General features: G+C 40.0%; 1 protein-coding gene across 5 annotated transcripts in view; it reads right to left on the reverse strand.

The window, feature by feature from the left end:
* The window catches only part of macrod2 (mono-ADP ribosylhydrolase 2), a 425,756-nt gene that overhangs the window by 118,802 nt on the left and 279,850 nt on the right, over positions 1 to 27,104 (reverse strand). For all 5 annotated transcript variants that reach the window (XM_080036751.1, XM_080036749.1, XM_080036750.1 and 2 more), the window contains exon 6: positions 15,471 to 15,592. In XM_080036751.1, the coding sequence (XP_079892877.1) occupies positions 15,471 to 15,592 (122 nt within the window). The remainder of the gene's footprint in view (positions 1 to 15,470; positions 15,593 to 27,104) is intronic.

Here is a 27,104-nt window from a genome sequence, read left to right on the forward strand (position 1 = left end):
TTTATTGCACTCTTGGTGGATCTAATAATATTCACACCTACGGCAAAAAACAAATGGGCCTTGTGTGTCTTTTTGTCTCCATATAAAAAAGCTCTTGAAAGGTGAAAATGGAAAAGCAAATGTAAGTTTTGTGCGATGTTCTTTGATAAGCTATTAGCCTTGCTGGTCAGGAGCCATATCAAGCAACATACAAAAACACGTTATGACAGAAATCATGATTGTTGCAGGCTGAATTATGAATTTGGTAATACAGACATATTTTATGTAAGGTGGCAAGAAGTTTCACAAGAATAGTTAGAGAAGGATGTTTTTTTTAGTTTCAGCTGTACTGACATACTGCTCCTTAGCAATTTTATCGGCAATTATGAAACCAATTATAAGCATGACACGTATGTTGCGTATGGCACTGCCTATTTAATTAGCCTGTAGGCTATGTCTTTATTTATGTACATTTTAATTGTAACTCTTCAAAATTGTGGTGATGTGAAAGTGAATAGCTTTATTATGATATTACATCCACAGTTTGTATCATGTGTTTACACTCATAATATTATCCCGGTTTAAACTCAATTCGGGTTATTTTTGACCATTGTAACAGTACCTGGTCACTTATTTCAGAAACAATATTATAATTACAACATGAGCACGGATTGGCTTCTGGCTGTCTGAACACTGTTGCATTTAGCTTCTTCCATCTCGTCACTGGTAATTGATTATAATTAAGTAATTTATCTGATCGAACTTTCCCTTTGTTTCAGCAAGTTGATCATTATATGATTTTGTTGCATACAGTGTTTTCGTGTAGCTAACTACAATGTAACTTGTGATTATGACGCATGACCTGCATGCATGTAAGATATTTAAATTTATCCAGAAGCCTGGATAAGAAAACTGGTATATATAAACTGGGACATGGGCTTATCTAGATTCCTCCAGTAAGCCTACATATGAGTTTCCTGTTATCATTTGAATGTAAAATTGAATTATGTGTCAAGAGATGCTGGATTGAACTGGTTGTAGTATTAGCGTTCATATTTCTGGAACAATACAACATAAATAAGGTGTCAGTGTGGCCCTGTTGACCACTGCTCTGGATACAGAATCAAGAGGACACAAGTCCTGTTGGTCACAGGACGTAAACATGGCATACTGGGGTGTACTACTGCAAGGAAGCTCCCGGAGACCTAATCTAATCCCTTTCCCATCCCTTTACCACATTTTCCGTCATCTAAAAATGTACACACACCATGGCCTAGAAGCTGCCATCAGTAGCCTACATTATATGGTCTGTTCTTTCCAACCTCAAAGGGAGGAAACTTAATACACCTGCCTTGTCACGTAGCAAAATTCCGTTATTCATGGCAGGTAAAAGGATATCAACAGATGTGAAAGTGGTGGTAGGAGTGCTCCCCAAGGCTTGTTGCCACCTTCAAGTAGTCCTGTCCCTTTTATGCTATAGCAGCGCAGGATATGGATATAAAGTATGTGGCAGTAAAAGCAAAAGTGTTTTTGAAACATTGGGGGCGTTTGTGGATTTATTGAGTATAAAAGCCTTCGGAAGGATTGCCTGTTACCCACCCTTTTCAAAATCCCAACGAAGATTTATTTCATCAAGTGTTAAGGCCTAATCAAAACCTCCCCTCGAAAAAAACACTACTTGGATACAGGTTGGAGTCCTTTTTTTCTACAAGGATGTTGGTCAAACTTAACCTCAAAAACAAACACTCACTCCCATAAACCATTTAAAATATACACAGAGATAAGAGAGAGAGAGAGAGAGAGAGAGAGAGAGAGAGAGAGAGAGAGAGAGAGAGAGAGAGAGAGAGAGAGAGAGAGAGAGAGAGAGAGAGAGAGAGAGAGAGAGAGAGAGAGAGAGAGAGAGAGAGAGAGAAGAGAGAGAGAGAGAGAGAGAGAGAGAGAGGAGAGAGAGAGAGTCACTTCATGTAGAGACAGCTTCGTCACACTGGGGGCCAATGGCGGGAGCCATTCTGCCACCGTGGCCTGGACCCTAACAATACATGTCTATAGCCAACCAGGCAGAACAACAATCTCCCACCTCCTCAAGACTTCTAAATGAAAAACAAAAACAAAAAAAAAACAGCAACAGACTTCAGGGAAAATAGAAACAGTACCTCCACGCTGTTTATCTAGCTGCAAAAGGAATAATTCTTTTTTGGGGAGATATGAAGGCCCACATTTACTTGAACGCAATAATAATAATTTTTTCTTAATTTTTTCTGCATAAACACCTACTGCAAAAAAAGAAGAAGAAAAGCAGCAGCCAATCACGAAGAAACTGGGGATATTGCCAAAACCAACGTAGGTGCTTGCCTTTTGAATATTTTCATCATATAAAGAGAGCAATTTAAACAGGAAACCCTGGAAACGGTAGAGGAACACTGCAATTCTATGCAACAGAAGGCAGATGTAATAAAAGAAAAAGGAGAAAAAGCGCATGCAGGACCTGCTGTCTGCTACTATCTGTGTATATGAGAGTTTTGTCAAATGCAGTCAAATCCCAGAGCTGCGTTGCAAAAAAGCGGCGCTATCTTGGTCTGAGCACAGGTGCGTCTCTAAATGAGGAGGGAATGAGGAGGGGACCCAAAAGCAAAGCCTATACCAACATCCCAAAAGAAAGAAAGCGAGAGAGAGAGAGAGAGAGAGAGAGAGAGAGAGAGAGAGAGAGAGAGAGAGAGAGGGGACATGCCACTCAAGGTCACGGTGAATTGAAGGAGCCCTGGCACAGCAGATTGATTGGGACTACGGAGAGCAGCTGGCTGAGAGGAAACAGGAAGGTGACTGAGGGAATCACCAGGTGGCTCCTGTGAATGATGGCACCGTCCATCCAGCTCTCTTTCTCTGTATCTCCCATGCACGACTAAGTGCTGGGTTGAAGTGGCCCTGTCATGTGCATGCTTGCCTACTGGAATGATAGCCCATTTCCATTAAAAGAAAAAGTCTATAGCCGACGAGCGTACCCCGTTTGGTCAGAGACAAGAGTTGTTGCTGTGTGGTTTGATTGGAACTATATGGATACTTTTTTTCTCCCCCCCTCACCCCCCACAAATGGCCAGAGGATAATACAGCTAATTAAAGTTTTCTAAATGTGGACTTCATCATGAATATTGATAAAGCATTAATTAGTTACTAAAACGGGAAAAACCATTTTCTCTCTGCACCAAATACATCACATGTTTTTTGGAGCAAAAATGTACTGCATCACTTGTAGGAATGAGGAGGATTCATATTCTATTGCGATAAATAATGGAGCAAAACAATTCTGTCACTTGGACAATGTCTTTTCTTTGGAAGAAAAAAAGTTAGAAAAGAATAATGTAATGTTTTGATCGTAGGCCTACACTTTATCAAATATGTAATACGAGCACACAACAACCCAGAGAAGCCTGATTGGCATTTATAGCGAATGATAAATATGCTTAGATAAGAAACTATCATGTAGGCCATCATCATTTTGGCTGATAGAGCACTTTGCCAAACACATTTACTTATGATTCAGCATCCTTATGGAAAAGCCAAGGACTCTCGCAGGACTGAGCTCAGGTGGGGAGAAAATAATTCCTTTCATTGCAAAATCTGAAGCCATGCTGGCCTTGTTAAAGCCAAAGAAAATTTAAATGTCTATATTTATCTCAAATCACTTCCCTCCAATTCCATAATAGAACCTCTTCACCGCATCAGATCATGGTTGCTGTTGTGTGCTTGCTCTTCTAATTGCTCAATAACTTTGACTCTGTGTGAATCCAGACAGGAAGGAGACGTCCAATGCCCAAAGCAATAAATAAGAGCTTTTCGGCCATGTTTTTTGGCATGCAAAAGAAGAATGCCTAAAGCAAATCATTTACATTATTTGTTCTTGGCATTCTACTTGACGTATTAAAAAAATATATTGTACACAAACCTATCTAATTCCATTTATTCCCTCCCATGCTCTCCTGTGAGGGGCTAAAGTTGGATTCGGGTAAAGAACTGGCCGATTTCAAATTGAAAGTCTACTCTATGGCCCTGACAGTTGTGGCATCATTCATAAAAGGCGAGTGGGACATTTACGATATCAAGGTCACTGTTTGACAATGAAAGAAATGTTTAATCTGCTAAATTACCCCCTTAAATGATTACTTTAGTAGGCCAACTTCATAATGATTTAAGGCTAACGTGTTGTATCATTTTAATTAACTCGGAGCAGGAGAGACTGTGGAAAGTGGGGTTGTGAGTCAAGAACTTGCTGCACATTCAAAAGCAGGTGTGTGATATTTAGCTGCTAAACATTTCTCGGTCACAAATGGAATCCCAGGAATAATAATGTAACACAAGCGTAGAGAGGAATGGTCTGTTTCAGGCATACTGCTGTTCATTCAGGTAAATGCACAGGGTCAAGAACATGGCTACACAATTTGTTTTTGTTCTATCATACAATTATATATTATAAACAAGTAAAAAAAAAAGGCTTTGTAAATGTAATGGAATTTACAGACAAAGCAGAAAATGTCAGCGCGAGTACATTTGATTACAAAACCTTCTGGGGAAGAAATAAGTATCGTACAACTCTGTGGTAATCTCCAGTGTTAGAGCGCTAATATATTTTCTCTCATAAACCTGTGCGAGGCGCTGCATTGCCTCCTGAATTGCTGAGTGGGCCCTGGATTGAGCCAGTTTAAAAAATTGTAAGTTAATCAGCTCAGTCCAGGCACGGTGCATCAGCCCTCGTTAGCTGTGACCTTGGGAGATAATAATGGCACTAAACTGGGTGTATGTGTGGGGTAATAGCGCCGTGATTAAAGAATTATGTAGGAGACAATAAACATTGGCCTGTCTGCCAATGCACACAATCATTCACCTACGCCTTCAGGGAGACTGAGGGGGCAATATGTAAATGTGTACAACAACTTAAGTCTTCAGAACTTTGTATTGTATTTGTCCTGATGTTATAATAAATATATACATACATAAGGGCCGGTCAAATGGTCAACAAAACATGCGCTGTTTCCAGTTTGCTGCCATAAAAACAAGCAATTATGATCGTAAATATGTGCCAAGCAGATGGGGAATATTATAAATATTAATTTCTGACTTTATACACATCCTGGATGTAGACATGCAGTTGTGCACTTCTGAACCACACAAAGAACTACAAACATTCCCAAGGCTCCCAATAGCTGTCAGCTCTCTGCCTTATGCATTCTCTTTGATACACACACACACGAGAACCGATGAATTAACAAAACACAGGAAAGAGTGCTCAGTATGTCTTACGGTTAGGAAAAGACTTGCTGTGAAAAATCGGAAGAGAACCTGCAGTGAAAAACTGCAAATTAACTCGGAGCAGAGATACGAAGGAGCTGTACGGCACAAGGATGCACGTCCCAGATTGTGTTCGACAACAAAAAGGTTGCAAAAAAGAAAGAAAATACAGGATGTAAAGCCAAAATTCCACCTACAAGATAACGATTGAGACAGTTATAACTTAATGGGACAATGTGATTGAACACAACTCAACACTTACAAAGTATCATATGAAATCTTTTCACAGTTGTCGTATATAACTCACCATTTATTTGTTAAAGCTACGACTACCTTGCATGAACTGGAAGGGTGTAGTAGTATTTAATAACAGTGTGAGTCTACTCATAAGCTGACGTTGCTCTTTTTATTCCCTCGTATGTCTATTAGGAGTAAAGAGCAACTTGAGAAAGTCTGGGCCAGATTGCGAGTGCTTTATCAGCCTGACAGGGTAATAATTTGTATGTCTAAAGGTGTTAATGTAATACACTCTGCTTTTCTTCATGTTTGGTGCCATGCTGGGAATGGCTTGTTATTCATTGTAAAAAACAGCTACAAATACTCAGATAAATAATTATTTGGGTGACATTCATCTTTATCTGAGATGCTGTCTGATTTCCTCCCTTGAAAACATTTCATGTGTACAGCCGGAGCATGTCCCCTGTGTGTCAAACCAGGGACCTTGTACTTCGATCAAACACATCTGTAAGACTGGGCGACTATGATTGAAGGATAATTGGGTGCAAGCTTGTTGAAATGGAACCCTGTGATAGACCAGGAAATTCCAGTTTCATGGACACAGCCCTGGCAAGGTCGTCACTGGGTTCAACACCTGGCTTCATAACAGCCACAAAGAGACGACTGCGAGAAGAAAAGAGCGTTTTGTGGAAAAAAGGAGCTAGATCCAACACTGCACCGCTAAAACTATAAGACTCACATGTGTGGTGGCGCTACCGACCCGATTAGTGCTAATACAGTACCCCCATGGATATCCAAGTGACATTTAAGACTTTTTTTAATACCTTTTTAATGCCACTTAAAATGAAATTCAATGCTATAACGTCAAGGCCATACTGGCAAAATTAGCACGGATATAATGGACATTATGCCACATTATAAGGTCCTTTTGATAAAGAACATTTATCATAAACTCACACGTATATACTCACATGTATACACTGTAACAGAAGCTTTGTGAAGTGTGCGTATACCCTTAATAACAAAATCGAAAAGTGCTCATTTGTTACACGACGGCCCCCCTCTAAGTATTTATTTGATCCAATAGAAGGGCAATCAAAATGTCAGACCTATCTCTCTGTCACACAACCTTGTCTGTGAAATTCAATAGTGAGGCAATATTTTGAGAATATTAAATTCAATGCTATTTGTTAATAATTTTAAGTCACTGCGGGTAGTTCCCTGTAATACATCACATGCTCACTATGACTGCTTGCTCTATCATGTCGTCTCTTTGTTAATACACAGCTGTCCAAGAAGCTTATTTTCTGACGCAGAGTCGTCTCGCTTTTTAGCTTGAATTAAGTGCATAGGGAGAGAGACGCACCGATCCAGGGTTGTCATTACTATTCATTCAATAATAATTAAAACATCAATCTCCGAGTGTTAAATTGAAAACTTTGCCATGCGTATCACAATGGCAACGTAATGTGTCACCGAGAGTTGTGGACCAGTTTGGAGGAAAGAAGATGACTGGGTGATTTGGAGATGACGCAATTCAAACGCGTTCCCTGGGTATTTGTCTATATACACGCTGTTTTCAACAGTCCCACCCACTGACTGATACACTCAAAGGGACGATGACCAACATACACCAGAGCAGCAAGAGGCGTCACCTTGGGGATGGTGCTGCATTAGTAATGAGATGACTGATAATGTGACAGCTCTGTCCGGCTTCACTGAAACACACACACACACACACACACACACACACACACACACACACACACACACACACACACACACACACACACACACACACACACACACACACACACACACACACACACACACACACACACACACACACACACACACACACACACACACACACACACACACACACACACACACACACACACACACACACACACACACACACACACACACACACGGCTGGACTGATTCTGCATGGTAATTAAACATAATGATGTAAACACGAGCTCATTCGACCAAGGTCCGCTGCCGATGAACAGCAATCTGTTCCAGTATCTGTGAGACTGCTGAGATGTATGCGCAGTAGAGGAGGGACTATCGGGCTATGAGAGAGGCCATATTTGTCCCATCCTCCTTTCCCGCTCGGCTCCTTTGATCATAGGGACACATTATCAGCTGGAAGGAGGAGATGTTTGATGACACCCGTGTGTCTCAGACTCGAGCACAACTCTAAACAGATGGGAGCCTATATACTAGAGGAAAAAATACAGACTTTCAGGTGTTACGGAAAGGTTATTTGAGACTTGGTTTATTTTTGTTGAAAACTGGTGTGTGTTGGGTTAGTTGAGGAGGCTTCAAAGCAAACAAGATGCCACTCTCCATTTACCACGTCTACTCGGCTTGTTCTCTTGTCGGGAACAATGTGATTCAAAGGGCAGACCTCGTTCAGGAGAAAACACTCAGCCTTGTTGCGTAAGATCCATTCCAACACTGCAGGTTATGATATGTTGCTAATCCCAACTAACTACAGCATTCTTTCTTTGGATAGATCCCTATGCTATTAGTATTCTCTGAAAGTCGAACCACAGCTAAGAAATAACTCAGTTTCTCATTCCAGTTATGGAGCAGAGACAAAGGCAGACAGAAATTATAATTTTTTTGTTCTCCTGTGTTGCCCACATTCTTCAGGTACGTTTAATTAATGCATGCTTATTGTCTCGTCTCATGGCATACGGCAGCGACGGCATCTGTTTAATCAACAACTTCCTCTGACAGTCCCTCAGTTGGGTGCGAACTGTCGCTTCTACTCTCAGATGGTATACCGCATAGGGATATGAGCCTCATAGAAATTCAGGAGACTGTCTCCGTCTCCACAAGCTCCCTCACAGCTTTAGGAACAGCAGCAGAGGAAAAAAATAAAACATGAAGTGAAACCAGCACCGGGTTGCTGTGCCTGAGTCTTATACTGCTTGACTGTGGTTTAGTGCTAAAATGATATGAAGAGCCTTTATGATTGTCAGAGCGCATTAATCGAGAACGGCACGGCTGCCATTTTCCTCACCAAACATCTAGCTGGAGTAGCCTTTGTCGCAGACAGTCTTTCCGATTGATTACCATATAGGATTCCTGTGCATGCAATCAAGACGCTAGCATGATCTCATCAGCTCACTCCAACACAGACACTTCAATCCCCATCCAAAGGTGATTACCCCTCTCGAGGTGTGTGGAAATGTCACACTTTCCATACCCGTGTATTTCAACGCACATACAGTTCTGCAGTCTTCCCCTAGAGTGAAGGGGATTGTCAAGAGAATGCGATGTGGCAGGGCTGACCCCTTTACCCAGAACTGAGGCTCCCCCCGCTGTGGTTGCCTCCATCTGAATCAGGGGCGCTGGGGTAATTGGGGTTTCCAATGGCCATTAACTTAGACTAGGTGGCAGGCCACCACAACCACTATCAATGTAATTGGGTCTAATTGGCCCTGTGTTGCCAATGATTCGGATCAGACAAATAGCAATGGCTAATTTAAATGGCGTTGTGACCTTTTGAAAGCTTGAGTCTAATTAACCTTTGGAGATACACGCCGGACAGGTTCTGTATGTGGAAGTAGGCCACTGACTGGCCGCAGAGAGGCTTTGGTCATAATCACATGTTGTAGCTGTTGTAAGCTAATCACTAATTGGGGGACACCCTGCAAAATCCTCTGAAGCAAATATTGAATTGGATTTATTTCCCCTAATTAAGAGCTACATTACATGTCTGCTTCTACAGTAGATCTTCAATTAACAATGTTACATGTTCTCAGAAGGAATCAAAAGAAACGTAAAGAGTGGAACATGATTTCCAGATAGAGCAGGAATAAAAAAAATTCGACTGGCAAAGCCAAAAAAAATATATATCTATATATATCTATATCTATATCTATAGATATATATATATCTATATATATCTATATATATCTATCTATATCTATATCTATATCTATATATATATCTATATATATCTATATATATATATATATCTATATATATATATATATATATATATATATATCTATATATCTATATCTCTATCTCTCTCTCTATATATATATATATATATATATATATATATATATATATATATATATATATATATATATATATATATATATATATATATATATATATATATATATATATATATATATATATATATATATATATATATATATATATAATGTATCTGCTGGCAGACACAAGGGCATTTACTAAATGTATTACCAATATGCTTATTTTTGCAATCGAGTCAACAACCAAAAATTGGTAGAAGATATAGGCATATTCACCACATTATAAGCAAATAGTTTTAGCAACGCCTTTTTTTCTTTCACAACATTAAGCCTTTAGCATTATGTAAATAATGCACAGGTACGTGCTGATAGTGTAGCAAAAGTGAAAAGACGGCTAAACAATTATATTTGGTAGAATCTTGAAAATACATGAACAATTGCCATAGTTTATGTGGAGCATCAGTCACCCTTTACTTTAAAAACAGGTCTACATAATTGCAACCAGCTGCGAAGGCCTGTATAAAGCCCACAGTTCATCTGCAAATGAGGTTTTCCAAGTACTTAAGAAAATGATCTCTGATGAGGTTGCGGAGGAGGACAGTACAAACCAAGTGGACTACTAGGTGATGTAGACTCAGAGGCCAACTGTGTCGTGTAAGCAGATCAGCAGTAAACCTCTCATTCTTCTAAAGCAATTAATGGCACAGTTTAGTTTGCTTTGATCAGAAGCCAAGTATGGACACAATCAAGCCTCTATACTTCCCTCGGCCCATTATATAATTAAATCTAGGAGCTGCTTGCACTTGCGGACAGTATTTTATGAGAAAGGGTAGAGAAGCGGAGAAGAAAAAAGTTTGTGCACGATCTGTTCAATGACTAAATGAAAATTAATTAATCACTTGGGGGAGTCCGCGCACCAAAATGGAAGAGGGTGGCGTAGAAAGCCATTAAGTTTGATATGGTAGTATTTGGAAATAATGACAAAGGCCCTCCAGTGCACTTAAATGGAGCAGTAAAATACACTTTTTAAAATATTACCGGCGACCTATTAATAAAGGTGGAATGGTAAAAGTTATTTACTGCATATTTCATATTATTTCTAAGAGGAGGGGTCTCAACAGAGGAGCTACTCTTAAAACTGGTAGGCCAAAACTGAATGTAGGATGAGGTTAAAGTCACTGTGTGCTCCAATTCTATGTGTGCTGTCTACTTTGAAGACATTGGAGACATGGTCACTCATCCCATTGATAGCAGGTTGTTATTTACTCTGTGTCCCTGTCATGTTAAAAAGATAACTAGTAGATGCTATACGCTGTCATCTTCAAGCAGAGTGTGCATGCTGATGTGTCGCTACAAGATATCATTTGCAGGAATGTATTTTGGAATATTGCCGGACAAAATGAATTGGAGCTATACAGTTCCTAGCAGCCTTGGAAAGAGCCCACAGAGAAGGGTGGCTAATCCTATCATTCTACACCATTCATTTCAAATCCACTTGGCTTTTAGCATTTTTTCTGAACGGGCAATTTATGGCTTCCCTGCTGGATCTCCTCAAAGCCAGTGTGTTATGACTACAAAACACTTCCAGGGCCGCCAAGGGAGTCCGAGAGGAGGCCACTAAATGCAGTCTGCGACCCTGTCACTGTCCACGCTGACAGCTGACAGCCCGCTGCGCACTGCCAGAAATAGCTTAATGACAGATACTTTCGGAAAACATCAAATTGTGGCCTGTCAACGTCGAATTAGGGACACAAAGGGAGGCTCAGTTGCCAACAAGATCATTAGTCAACAAGTAAAATGCTGTTGCATCTTAATGCTGCTTACCCTCTGGAGACTACAATTGTTCTTATTTTGTATCCACAGAAAGCTCCCAAAAAGTCTCAAAAGGAAGGCTAAATTAAATAAACTAATTAGGATGTTTTGGATAAACATGGCTATTCTTTTTTTCTGAAGGTCACAGTCTAAGGGGTGTTTAATACAGCCTCTAAAACAAAACAGATTCTAAGGCCGAATGGCTTCCAGATGGTGGCGTCCCCTTCCACACAGTCTGTCTGTTTCTGCTTGACAGATGCTACGCTTGCTTCCAGGGAAGAATCCAAGCAGCCTTCCATGACTAAACAAGACAGGGGACCTGCATTAACCGTCTCTTCAGTGCCGTGTACTGTATGGCTTTCCAACTCTTTGGAGTGGAGGCCCCCCAGGGTCTGAATGTGCACAGATACAGTACACACAATCCCAACACGTACCCAACGAGTGCAATGCACGTGTATAATTCTTGTTTCACCAAATATAAAATAAACTAAACTTTATTGTGAAGAAATTATTCTTTCAGGTAGGTGATTGGCAGGTTACAGTCATTGGTTAAAACTAAATATCTTACATGGCACTTTAACACACAAGCAAAGTATAGAAAATCTTTTTCTCTGTTTGTCTGTTCCACGTCTGAAAACTCTGTCAATGCTATACTGTAGTGTGGTACTGCTGAGTCACACGTTTCTCCAACAATCTCAGCTGTTTCCAAATAGAGCATAATAACATACGCATATACTCTCCCCTTATATCAGAGCAGCCATGATGAGATCTATTTAATATGTCCTTGCTCAGGCAACTATTGATAGCCTCTACTAAAGCATCTTCAGTCCTATCGACCAGCAACTAGGCAGCGTTATTATCACAATTCATGTCTGGAATCAATCCACCAAATCCGTATAACTGGCCATATTTTTCTGTTTGGCTCCCTCACCTGAGCCTCTTTTGGAAGCAAACAGCATACTTTAGTGTAACACGCAGTGAGCAGAGGAGGGGGCTGTTTGACAACGCGCTGCTCGTCAGCCCCAGAGCTGCAACTCTCTCTCTCTACTCACAGGCTGCACACATCTCCCATGGCTCCCCTGTGTGATGTTGCAGAGCCCAGCCGCCAACGCTGTATCCTGGCTGTGGTCAGCTAGAGCCTAGGGAAAAGTGACAGCCTGCTGCTCTTTCAGCCACAGCGAAAAAAAAGGGGATAGAAAAAGCACTGACGCATAAGAGTCTTCTAGGCACAGCAATGAGCAGCAAATAACATTGCAACAACACAGGCACACACATATGCCCCCAGGAAGATACACGTAAAAGTCATAGTGTATGTACAAATACACGCCATCACTATCTAGCATGCGCTGCAACCAATCCAGCCATCGGATATTTATCCATAGACTAAGATATAGAGCGGGTGTTAAAGCTTGAACCGTTCAAGCTACTTTAGTGAGGGGTAAGTTTCTTGGCTCTTGGTCATTTTCAGTTTGTAAACACATTATATCTTAAGTGTTATCAACAACAGAAAATAAGGAATGTACCCTTTTCTTTTGGCCTGGGACATTTTACATAACTGTGCAACTTCACCCAAATAATGTCTCAAAAACTAAATCAAAGAATCAAGGTTCTTATTTAAATGCCCATCAAGATTTCAGCCATACAAGAAATACTTTTGACTTTATAGACTTGTATATAGATTCAGGCTGTTACATCCAAATTAGTTTTATGTGATAGTGATGGTAAGAATACAACCTATAGAAAATCAAAAGTGAGACCTAAAAACAGGAATTGCTTTAGGTTGCCTAAAAGTCACATCTACCACAGTTGTGTTCCAGTATAGAGCTGTAAAACAGTGCAGCACTGATCACTGCTGGGCAGGGAAGGCACATTACTTAGGGGCAAGAAAAGCTTGTGTCAAATTTGCTTTTCCCTGTACAACCTAACATTCTACAGTCACAAAAAATATTTTGATAAGACAGCGGTGGTAGTCTTTCTGTTTTCCTAGGCTAAAGGATGGCTTTAAACTCTGACTAACAGGGATTAACGACCGAACTCTGCTTCTTTTGAATCTTTCATGCTCAAGTTTATTTTGTGTTAGGCTTTTGTTGTGACTCCTATTTCTTTGTAATGCCCTGGAATCTCCATTAGGGTGCCTGCCGTCAGTGATTCTCAAATGACCTCCCCCTCCCCCCTCTTTTGACCACTTTGAAGACACACTTGGCGGGGTGCCCTGCTTCGGTGGGATCTCTTGTTTCTCAAACACAGCAACGCTCATAGTGAAGACCCTTTCAGATGAGTCAACAATTTTAGTGCTTAGTGCTGATCGGCTACCCAAAAACTTGGACTCATTGTGCTCCCCATCAAGGGACTTGCAAGACTGTCTTTTAACAGAGCTCTCATGTGTGATCGGATCACAAAAACCACATGTTAATGCCAGGTGGAAACGGGGTCTCAGAGCTTCTTCTCAAGTAAGTGTTGCATATCAAGGCAGGCAAGAGTAAAACAACATGAAGGCCCCCATCCTTGCTTGAAGAAACAGCTATTTGCTTTTGTTAAAAAATACTTTTTGTTGTACACTTGCAGAAAGGAGAAAGGAAAGGAATGTGGCGAAGATCATGTAATGCCCAGGCTCATCCTACAAGGCCAGTCAATCACAGAACACCCCTGTTTTTACTGAAGGGCCGCTCAACACGGAGCAGCTGTATAAATACATTAGATAGGATCCAGGCAGCTCCCACTAAAAACAGTAACTCTCTCTAAACTGTTTCTTATAAATATATGGATGATTGGATAAACAAATCAAGAGATAGGCCTAAACTAAATAAATCCTTGGAATGTGTGAGGAACAAAGAACGTATTGGAACATTTATGGAGGACAAAAGACAAGGAGGTGGTCTGAGGGGCCCAGTGCTGTAGAGCAGGATTTCCCTTGTGCCATGTGAAGCCTAACAGAGAACATTGTTCTATTTGCTAAATTACATCCTTATTTTAATGTATTAAAATGGAATGTTATACATCGTGACTGGCTCATCATACCATAGTGGATGGTACTGTTAATAGGGAACTATGCAAGACCAGCAGGCATGCGGCTGATTTTGCTATAACTTCAAAACACTTACCATAACGACTTCACTCACTTAGCTTCAAAATCCATTTAATTTCTACCTAGGAGGTGTCTGTGTGAGATCCACCATAAGTCATTATCAGAGCATTTTGTCACAATCATCTTTAATGAAACTGGCACTCGTCTATGTCTGCCCTCTCAGTCGGTAAGTACTCCCATTGATTGGCCTCTGATGAGGCTGCAGGGCAGTAGGTTGGTGCTGAGAATCTGATTTGTGGCTATTTCGTGTGATACTGATTTGTTTACCCTCCGTGGGCAGGGGCCAATCCATATATCACATGGACAGAATACATACGGTCCAGAAAAAGGGCTAGAAGCTCAGACAGTGTGTTAATGATCGACTGCTGCCAGCTGTGGATTGTGTGGGCATTGTCTCATCTACAGCCCTAATGATTCCGCCATGTTTACTGAACCTCATGCTTTTTATGGAAGAAAAAAAAAAGTTTCATGAGGACGGTGGTACAGACATATGCAACAATCAAAACATATGAAATGACTCTTTGCTTGCCAGGCATTGCAAGTTTATGGAAACAAAAAAATTATTAATCACAAATGAACATACAAAAGCCTAAGGAAAATATGGGAAAGAGGTCAAGGTGTTCCCTCCTCAAAGTGGCAACCCAAACGATGACTGAAAAACTGTGTGGCAGGTGGATACTAAGGCCTTCCATTTCATTTAATCACAAGCCAAAAGAGCCAACATGAAAAGCCTTCATTTGCCAAACATGAAACATTACTGTTGTGTTGTTTTTCTCTCTGTCCTTGCTTTTGTTTGAATGGAGAAGATTAATGCTTTTCAGAACTGTATCGGGAAAAAAAAAATGAAAGTTGAAAAATCCTTTTGTTCTTGTAGCGTTGCAACATTTTCAAAATAATCAAACACAGAGTTTTTCTCACTGAAGGCTTACTCACTGTCGCACAAAAAACACAGAAGCATCTAATTTATGTCTTCCGAGCTGCACAAAACAGCAAAACAGAGACACATTTTTGTTCCGATGAATGTGAAGATGGTAGCGTGCAGTACTCACCACAGTGCTCAAGCCATGCTCCTTCATCAGCCTGAGGGAGTTCTGGTAGCAGGAGGTGAGGTCGTTTCTCTCGGGAGGGCCCACGTTACCTCTGGCCACCGGACCCACAGTGTGGATGACATCTGTCGGAAGGGAACAACACACAAAGCTAATGTCAGCCACTTTAAGCAAGGTTACATGGTTTGGCAGTATTTCTAGTAGCGCACTGTAGTGGGAGTACACTGATGTTAGAAAAAAAAAATAAAAACGTTTAGCTGTCTTCAGTGCAGCTGAGCAGTCGAGCAAATGTTTTAAGAATCTTGAAAAATCCCCATTAAATACAGTAGAAGATAAAAGATGTGTCTCTACAATAAGACAATTGGGACAGCGTGAACCAGGCACTGCCTGAAATGTAATACATTTATCCAGTACATGCAATGGCAGATTAGATAGAAAATCAATTACGAGATTCCTTTATGCCATCTACTCAAATATTCATATTCCTCCCTGTACTCTCTCTCTTTCCCCCCCTATCTCCTTAAGCATAGTAATGTATTTATTCTGTCAATCACTGGTCTCCTTGTCTGGCCTGACCGGACTAGGGAATGTAGAGTCTTAATTGAATCATAAGAGTGATGACAGGTAAATAAGAGAACCTGAGCGCTGACTTGACAGAAACATAATCTTCTACATTCTGCGTGACTAACTTCTGGCCTTTCTTAATACTGGACAAGACAGTTCAACATCAATATACAAGAAGTAAACTCTTTATCAGCCACAGAGCATTCCAGAGAAGTTTAACCGCAGGTGTTGCACTTACGCAGAACGGCAAATAGTAATACATCATTAATAATGAATAACTGTGTGTATATAAGATTCGACACATCGGATAATTGCTCAAAAAAGGTTATCAAGGTTTGGGTGCAATAGTATGTCCTTGTAAACTACAAATGATGAACTTCGTAAATGTTTTTCTGTTTCCTCAAAAGCCGACAGTGCCAGAGTTAAAAGAAATTATGGTTTCCCTCTTCTTCATTCATGGCCCATTAAATATACATCACCTATTACTCATAAGTTTGCAATTCAGTCCCCATTTATGTGCCCTAAAACACTGTTTAAGTATGAACGCTGAGAATTGGGACCTGGTTCAGGTGAGGGCTTGAAAGGAAAACAAGGCAGCCTGTGTTTTAAAATGCAGTCCCCTCATGTGTTTTCTTAAACCTCATCGTTTACTTCTAATATAAAGCATTTAGCCTCATTTTCCAGATGAATAAATGTAAGCTATAGTACTGCTCTACTTGATCATAAATCTTTTATGGATTAAATTTAGTTCTCAGTTGAATGTCTGCTTGCTTAATAGGTCAGGATGATAAAATGCAGCGGGACCACTATAATCAAGTGGCTTTCATTTGTGTTGCTTAAGGGCTGAGGTTTTGTGTTTGGAAGAGGTGAGAAATTAGGGGTTTTCTGAGTGATCCCCAGCTAAGCTGAGGCTGGGCTGTAATGAGAATGGAGCTGTCTGAAGTATTGTCTTATTCCAGAATAGCAGGTCGGAAACTGCATAGCACAATGTGGATGTAATGGGACACGTGGTAAGTTGTTTTTCGTGCATTATTCATAAAGTTCTTTACTACAAGAATGGCAACTTGCCAATTAGAGTATGGGCAAGCGCCAAAAACCAGACTGCTGGTGAATTCATGAAAATTTAAACAGTTCTTATCTCACCAGTGGCGATGTCTCCACTAGTATCCCCAACACTTCCACATCAAATAAATATTTATACAGCTGTGTTCCCGTAAGGTGAAAGACGTATTTCACTACGGAGGAATAATAGAGTTAGTTGATGTAGAACTTCAAAACACGCTGGTAACAGCTTCAGTATATCAACTTAAAACACAAATCTTTACCCTTGGTCTTGGTGGGACTGAGGTTATATGTTGTATTTAAAGGAAATGTCAAAGCCATTCACTAAAGCCAAAACAATCTAATGATCATTTGCAATGAGGTGTTTCGGGCCATTAAGCAGCTGTAAGATTGTAGCAACTTTATTGAATTAAGACTTTTCTAAAGACCTGTGAAAATGTACTGAAATAGTCTAGTCAATTGCACGGACCTTGGAATACAAATAATAATTAGAAATAGATCAGCAATACAATTAAGAAGAGGCATGGTATTGTAGTGCATGAACTATGGGCAGTTTAACCGTGAAAATAATCTTGCCTAAAGGTTAGGACTCCCTCTACACAGTACACAGTACACAGTACACAGTACACACACACACACACACACACACACACACACACACACTATTTTTAAAGACTAAGGAAATTGTTATTTATGAAACACTTTTTTTCAATACATACATTATACAAAAATGCTCTTAACAGCTCGAAAAGCTTGGGCAGATAATCCATCCAACATGGTTCTTTATGGTCATTGTTATTTTTCTCCTGGTAGAGCCCTTTAGCTTTGATTATTATTCGCATCCATTAGCTGACAGAAACATTTCAGTGTATCAGTGTTTCTGCCTTGCTCAGAAGCACACACACCGACATATGTATACCATTATCTCTGTACAACCTTGGTACCAGCGGAACATAAATCTCTATCTTAGCGGGGTTGAAAAGATTACTAGCCGTCCCCCTTGCACTTCGGGGGGGCTGGGTTTGATTGAGAGGATGAGAGCGAATGCAGACAACATCAAGAGAAATGCCCTGATGAAATACATTAAAGGGAAGGCTTTTGTTTAGTACGGTGAAAGGAAATTAATCAGCCCACGACAGAACATTACAAAACTTCAAACCAAGAGTAAAACTCTGCAGCCTTGACTTATTGAGGGAAATAATAAATAAATACGCCAATGACGGCCATTTTTTTTTAAAGGACAATAATTGAAAATAAAAAATAATAATTACATGTAAAATACAGAACAGAACTATAGAGGCAAAATGACTCGACACAGCCGAGCATAGTTTGCTCATAAGCCCTTAATAATTTAACAGAATTATTCCGTATCACACATACCACAATATCCCCATTGCACACACCTCCTGCAAGGCCCACACCTTGCCAATACAACAAGAAGAAGTTAATGAGCTTCCAAACCCGACTGTGTTTTTTTTTTTACTAGTTTATCCTCACAATATCTGAACTGGAATTGTTCACTGCAGTCTCTTGCTTGGGGCTACGAGGTCAGTTACACAACTGAACCGGCAAGGACTGATGATTGCCATTCAACTGTGCTTTATACCACATGGGCCCGTATGCTCTGCCAGAAAAAAAAACTAAAAAGGAACAAAATAAACACAAACAAACCAAAAAGATCCTGAAAGTGTATTTATAGTAAAAGAGTGAAAGGATAAATATTTGTTTATAGGACAACATTAAACGCTGTAACAAAAGTGATATTGACTGACATTGCCTAATGTGGTGTAATGATACCTTAAGGCTACACACCACGAGTGAAACATGAACCATTTACATAAATATTCAGACCGTATATTATTATTTTTTACTATATGGACACTTACTGTAGTATGGACAAGTCTTGTATTTATTACAAGCTCTGCATGTAGTCTGATTTTTTGTCATTCGTTTTCCAAATGGAAGAAATGGGACAGTCTCTAATGCCTGCCAGTTCTAGACTTCTCATGTGCCATGATTGGTGCACATTTCCGAACTATTGTCCAAACAAATCAATTGGTCACAGTTACTAAAACACTTATCAGCCAAAAAAAATACTTAAGGGGAGTTGCTCATATAAACCACTGTAGGCCTTCCTTTGTTAGGTAACTACATCAACAATGCATTATTGGAATTTACAATGCAATAATAAAGATCATTTAAAGATCACTATGGCTTTGTCTGACTTTGCCCTCAGGACCAGACTTGGTATTATGTCTTTCCCTTCAGTTTTGCTGGGGATGGTGTCATGTTTCTGTAACAGCAGGGACTCTGGAGATTTATGGGGAGAGTTTGAAGGCCTTTTTAAAAATGTTCAGCCATCAGGTACAGCGTGAAATAACAGAAAAGAGTTAGCGAGTGCAAGATGAACTGCTTATTTCCCACGTGAACTTCACAGATCACACTGACAGTTGTACAGTAAACTACTGTACTATTTCTCGTGGATACTATGAAAGAATGATACACATATAATATTTCACTCATTTTCATCACTATAGAAATTTCTAAATATTATTCCTTACATTTGTTACGATGTGTCTGGTACAGCCAGCTAACTTACATGGAAATTACATTTTATGTGAATTACATAGTTGACAATTGTAACACCATTTATAGTTGATCAATTTCCAATGGTTCACGTTCCATAATGAATATGGGGATCCCCCTGAACCAATTTGCATAAATTAACTGTATCAGGGCTGATCAAGGCTGATTTAAACATATTTTGATTGGTTGGTATAAAGCCCCGATCCATTATGATTGAGCGGCCATTAGTTATAGTGAGGATGCAGCAGCAAGCGAAGCCAGCAGATCGGTTTTGGTCGGGAGATAAAAAAAGAGGATGTCAGATTCCTGTTCAAACCAGTTTCCAGGCTGACACAGAAATGATAGAACATACTAAAGGGATATTATCCAAAACACTCCAGGAAAACTTCAAAAGGAAAATTGTGACACAGATATATTTTCCTAATCTAGAGATTTATTCGGATGTCAAACATATCCTGGGGTATCTTGACATTATGCACTGTGCAGCTGCATTATGTAGAAACATATAAATACCAGATGGGGATTCAATATTGGCCCAATCCTGTTAATGGAAGGCTCAGATCAGAGGGCAAACATTTTTTTTTAATTAAAACTATTGAATCTCAATCAAGACATTCTTCGTGGCAAGTGATTTTTGGGAGGCCATGTCAGTCTGCTTGTAATGGACTGGACACAAGATGAATCCTCTCACACGCTAACTGTGGAGCAAGTGTGTGTATGTGTGTGTGTGTGTGTGTGTGTGTGTGTGTGTGTGTGTGTGTGTGTGAGAACATCTTGCATCTTATCAAGCCTACTCAAATATTCATCTGCCGCATAGCTACCAAGGGGACATGCTCATTTCAAAGACGCCACTTTTCTATCAACTAAAATAGTCTTTTGAAATATCCAGACTTCATTTAGAAAGTGAAGAGAGGGACCAGCACTTCACCGCCTATTCAATCTTTAATTTTTACTTGCCTGTACTGAGTTTAGCCTTCCACATAATAACAATTCCAAAAGTCTGAAAAAAATACTTAAACTCGTTTACTGTAACGTGACTGGTCCTGAATGCTCCTATTCAATAATCAAAGCACTTCCATGCTGCCCTTGGCAATAATCTTCCAAGCTTAAGAATCAACAAAACACATAATGACTTAGAACGCATTAATACATTCAGCCAAAATTTGAAATTAAAATGTAATGACTATTTTTATGGCTTAAGCCAGATATTGCATGTATAATGGACTGTTGGGCTTATTAGTTTCTAAGTGGCCTTGGTAGAATTAAATGTCCCTATAGAGTTCTCACACTTATGCGGAAGATCGGCATTTTAAAAATACTGCACAGTGGTGGCTGAGGTGTTTTTAAAAATGATTGAATCAAGAGATAGTGTAGAGAGTGACTTTTTAATTCTCATTGTTGAGAGAAAAATCGACACAATGAAAACGCTGAAGTCATTTCAATGTCTTGTTATGTATAGTTTTCTAATTAAGAAAAAAATAAATATTTGCATAGTAATACCGGTAAAAGCACCGTCACAAAGAATGCTGGGTCCATTAAGAAAATTGTACCAAGAGGAAAGTGAATCACAGCTGGCTATAGAATGCCATTTCTTAAAGTCTTGGGAGAATATGCTTGTGGTGCAACAACAACAACAACAACTGCCTGTCCTCCTAGTTTTATAAGAGTTGATTTAGAAAGACTTGTAATGCATCAGCGCAAAGTTAAGAAGGAAGATCAATAAAGTAACACAGTGCTCACTGAAATCTCCTGTCTGTGTGCCATTAATATTTAATTTTCTTTTGTTTATGTTTTTTCCCCCTCAAAACATACACAAAACAGGCAGGTAAAACTGAACACCGAAGAGCAGAGGAGGAGGTTTAATACAAGGGGTGATGCAATAAGAAAACACTGTATAATCCATCGCTGTGATGCTCTCTATTGAGTTGACACTTTTCAAGAATGATTTACTTCCAGCCATACCCTTTTCTGTTAAAGTGAAGCAGGTATTTTCCCTTTAAACAGTTGAGACAAGATTTGTCTTGGCAAAATGAGTGTTTAAGACATATATATTAATATCATTATTTTTATCAATATAATTATTATAATAAGTAATAGTGGCAGAAGTTGTAGTGATAATAGTAATGTATTATCAGTAGTAACCATAATAAACTCAGTGCTATAATTCCATGCTCTTATTAAACACTCTTTAGCATTGTCAACCTGTCAAAATAAAGCCTCAATCCTTCCTATATATTACTGGTTTGAATTAACAACTGCCTCTTCTCAACATGACAAGACATAGGTGACAGTCATTGTGAAGTGAGAGGACAAGCCGATCTCTTTTGTCAATCCAGAAGGCGGTCAATTCAAGGCGTTCAATGGCCCATGAAAGAAAGAGAGAGAGAGAGAGAGAGAGAGAGAGAGAGAGAGAGAGAGAGAGAGAGAGAGAGAGAGAGAGAGAGAGAGCATCATGTCTGTGAAGGCCTCTCTTGCGTTTCCCTATTCCTTCATCTCTTACATGTTACTCACTGTCAGTATGTCAGAGGGGTACATGACATGTAACTGAGTTTGGCAGGTGAGGATCCACCCGCGTAAACACAGGGTCTCCAACCGCGGCGTAGATTCACACGCCGACTCTGCGCCCAGTTTAGCTTTCTCTTCAGCTACCGTGCAACTTAAACGTACAAGACAGCAGTAGTCAGATAGAGAAAAGGTTAATGGAAGGTAACATGTCCTTCTACTAAATGATTTAAATGAGCTTTGAACCACTGAAGTTAAAGTGCAAAAAAAGATAAAAACTGTATGACTTTCATAACTGATCAGTATCACATACCTGTATATAAGTGAAAGAAGTGCTTGGGTTGGGAGTTACACTTTACAATTTGAACTTTAAAACTGGGGTACATGGCGTGGACGTAGCATTCAGAGTGTGTGTATGTGGGCAGGTTGTGCTTTTCCGGGGGTTGTTTGAGTGACAAAGTTGAAGTCTTGCCACTTAAGGCAGGTTAACACGGCTCCCTGATGGTTCTTTGATGGCTCGGTGGTAATGGATTTCAGCATTACTCAGGTGAGGGAAATTGTATTTCTTACCTCAAAACATACTGCAGTGAATAACATACAAACTGCACGAGGCAAACAACAATGACAACAGCAAGCAGAATGCGTTTACCAATTCAAATAAAAAGCCAAATTGCATGTACTGTATACAGTGCAGCAGTAGATGCCAGACACTGCCACTCGAATTCTAATTCCATAATACCCACAAGAGTGACCACATTTACACTAATTAAGTGTATTTTGGCGTGATTGCTAGTCTGGACCCTCTCAGCATGCACACAGCTGTTCCTGTGTTGGTCGCTGAGGATTACTAAATGAAGTGTGTACACCCACTCGGACATGGAACTGGCGTTGTCATGGTGACAGAGTGCAAAGTGATCCCCTAGCATTCGCTGAAACTGCAGTCTGAAAGAGTGCATGGGGCTTTTTAGCAGACCTGGAATCAGACCTGCCTCATGCCGTGCAGATACAGTTGTGTAACAGCGCATTAATATTCCTCCTCTTTAAAAAATGGATTAAGGGTGTCTCTGTGATTATTCATATACTTGGCTTTCAAAGAGCTTTTCCATTGTGAGTGTCATTGAGATTCTGTCACACTTAAACAGACTAGGGGCTAAAGAACAAGAGACAAGCCGTTACAAAGGATGATGACAGAGCGCCATGCACATGTGCAACATCACAGTAAATTTATTTTCTGATTTAGAAAAAATGTTTAATACAAAATTTTCTTAAAAGCTTTAACTTTACTGACGTGTATTGTAAATTAGGTAACTTAATAACTTGTGCTGAGGCCCCCTCGGTACCATTTTATACTGTGACAGATAGGTGACCCTCAATGTGACTCAGACGCATGACATTTTCAAAAGCACTAATCAGATCTTTTCCATACTGTCAATCATCACACCTGCCACTGCCAGTAAGTTACAATCACATCTTACAGAGTTACACAACATACATGCTGCACACACACACACACACACACACACACACACACACACACACACACACACACACACACACTTCAGCGGACACATAAAGTACACCACAGTTCTATCCACGCTGCCTTACAATGTCAAGAAGCTCTGCCAGTGAAAGAAAAGACCACTTAATTGGAAAGCCATCTCTCAGCCTGCTGGCACCCATTTTTACTGCTTTACAGTACCGCACCGTTAGTGAGTATATATTGACCCCATACTGAAGGAGAAGAACATTGAGGGTATGATGATTGTTTTGCTGTACACATGCAGCATGCTGTAAGAGTGGCACTGGTAGTGTGTCTACAGGGACGTCTGGCCCAGAGTAAAGACAGAGGGAGAAAGTCAGTGAGCAGCACCACCAGCTGTTTGCACTGCTCTGGGCTTTCTTTAACATCCCTCTAAGCTTGAACGAACTGCCAGGTGACACTACTTCTCTCATCGGCGCTAGTTTTCATTTTTTCTCCAATGCATTTTCTGAATGTTTTGAATTAAATATGAAAACGAGGGGTAGTTTTGCCGATGCACCAGGCGAGGCTAGGGGGTTATACGTACAACACAGGTAATGCACCTCCAGTTTGTGGCGTAAAGACTATATCAAGGAAAGAAAGACAATTCAAACAATCCAATTTGTCAATATTTACAAGTATTTGGCATGTATTTAAACTAATAGAGATGCACACTGTGTTTTAAAGGAAAACATTTGCTATTCATGTGACATCACAATAATAAACCAAGGTCCATGGAGTCCCAATTACTCTGCATCTCCCGTGTCTCAATTTGTTTGTAGTATCTCTGCAGGCATGTCATGGCTATGTGGGGATGTAGCTCAAAAGCAGCATGCACATATACAGTTGTGTGTGTAACAGGAAGCAGCCCTGCTGGGCAACATCATCCACATTCATGTTGTGAAGGAGAATAGAATTTTGATTTTCCTGTACGACATGGACCCCCTTTAGGAAGACATTTGCTGTCTGATGGAACTGGAAAACCACAGGCAGGTTTCCCTAAAATTCAATTCAACGCGCGGCAGTAATCTATACAATCACGTACAGTCGGCATCTACAATATTTATTGTTCAACTGCCAGTTGCCCTGCAGCAAGGTGCCCCGTTATGGCAGAGCTCTAAAAGCAACCTGTATTTTTCTAAAGCTCTGTTTGTTTTGTATTGAATGTGTAAAAACAAACCATAGACGGCTTCAGCACATCCTTTAAATCTCTTCCACTGAATATTAGACCGTCATGTTGTTAACCTGACCTCAACTGCATCTCATCATACCTCTGATTAGGGCCTAAAAAGCCTGGCCACTATATCATAATTCTACGGGAGTGTGTGCAAGCAGGTCCTTGAGCTGGTGAGTTGTGCTCCATGAATCTTTCAAATGTCAGTAAGGTTTAAACATGCACACACACACACACACACACACACACACACACACACACACACACACACACACACACACACACACACACACACACACACACACACACACACACACACACACACACACACACACACACACACACACACACACACACACACACACACACACACACACACACACACACACACACAGTTGTGGGGGCACAGCTGCAGCAGGACTGCAAGTGATGTGGCCTTCACAGATGCTATTACCCGTCATCTCAATTAAGACATATGCGCCCCAACGTGGATTTGATGGAGAAAGACACTGTGGGTGGAGAAATTAAACACGCTCACAATCCGGCAACATTTGACACACGCTCTTCAAATCATCTTAATGGTGTTAATTACAAATAAAAAGCCACATCTAAGTCTTGTGTTTACGTAGTTATGGTTTGCAAATGAGCAAAAAATATTGTGTGGCGATACTTTATTTAGCCCTCATGGGTAGATGTGGGACCACTGAACGACCAAGCTGCGAGTTGGGCTTTAAATATGAGTTCTTGAAGAAATTGAAGTTAAATAACAAAACAAATTAAACCCAAGAAATACAAGTGAACATGACTGAAAATGATTCCATTCATTTCCAATGACACATTTGTTTATTCAAAAGTATAAACTAGGGCTGAGATAATGTCAAAATGATCCACTAGCTTTTGCTGTCTATCACGCTTTCAACTCTGTCGGCCCTTATGATCCCATTTTCTAATGAGGAATTTAAGAAAGTAAGTGTCTTTGTATCATAGCCTGAGGCAAATAAATATGTTTTGTTGATCAGATAATAACTTTTGGCCGTGTGCTCTCACAAATGACTGATGAACTCCACAATCTTTGGGAAGTGTAGACATAAGTGTGGCCCTAAAGCACTGAGGCAGATGACTTTTTTTTTTCTTTTCTTCGCCCTCTTCTTTTTTGAGTTCAAAGTAATATGATAATGCCACAAGGCCTTTGAAAAATCTTGTTACTACATATCAAAAAAATTGTGAGACAGTTGCTAACATGCTGACATTCACGAGGCTGCAATAAGAAAACACTGCAGGGGGCTTCATCATCTCACGCTGAAAGAGCTAGTCTCTCCCTGGGGCTTGACTGAGGCCTGTCTTCATGTGAATATGAAACGGTTATTTAATCTGGCCATGTTCCGGGAAGTACTTCAGCATTTTCTCTGTACAAATAACAATGCTGGTTATGCTTTGTACAACTTATGTCTGAGAAATGAGATGGGCAAATTACAATTACCGTTGCTCTCTTCTAGAAGATGCCTTATTCATTTATTGACAGATTTATTTCTTCATAGATTTAGGAGCCTTAAAAATAAAATAAAAACACACAGCTGAAAACACTGTCCTTTCCACAATAAGAAAAACAGGTAAGTGTGGGGAAAAAAATGGAAGTGGTGGGCAGTGACCTTGGTTAGCAACTTTTGAGTCAAATCAGTCATTTTCCTATTCCCTGAACTTTGTCTGGCAGGGGGGTTGATGCTTATAGGTTCCTCAACTCCTTTCAAACTCAGGGTGCCACTCATTACTCATGCATTCATAGCCTGTGCCGTTTAATTACAAGACTTATCACAACAGACCATCTCTTTCACAACTGAACCAGCAGCCTGGGTAATGTGGGCCTGAGGGATTCATTGCAGCTAATCAGTTCGACGTTAGCCGTTTTCTTAGAGATTACGAGCTAAATACCATTTATTCTGTTATTTTTACCAACTATTTCACGACACATTAAAATAAGTATGCATTCTCAGAGGAAGATCTGAATGTTTAAAAATAAACACTTTAATTCCCAGGATTGGTCCATCTATTGAAAAACAGCAAAAGCCAGAAAGAAATGTGTGGTAATATTGGTACAACAACAGCTCCGCATTAATAGCACTCAGAGTCCAGCCTGGGCTTTTTATTACGGGGTTGCAACATACTGTAGCAAGCCATTGCCCGCCTTCAGTAATAGGTGCATTTAGAAAAATATTATAGCCTTTTTCTCTGC

Source organism: Ammodytes marinus, assembly GCF_949987685.1.
Source record: "Ammodytes marinus genome assembly, chromosome: 11".
NCBI classification, from domain to species: Eukaryota; Metazoa; Chordata; class Actinopteri; order Uranoscopiformes; family Ammodytidae; genus Ammodytes; species Ammodytes marinus.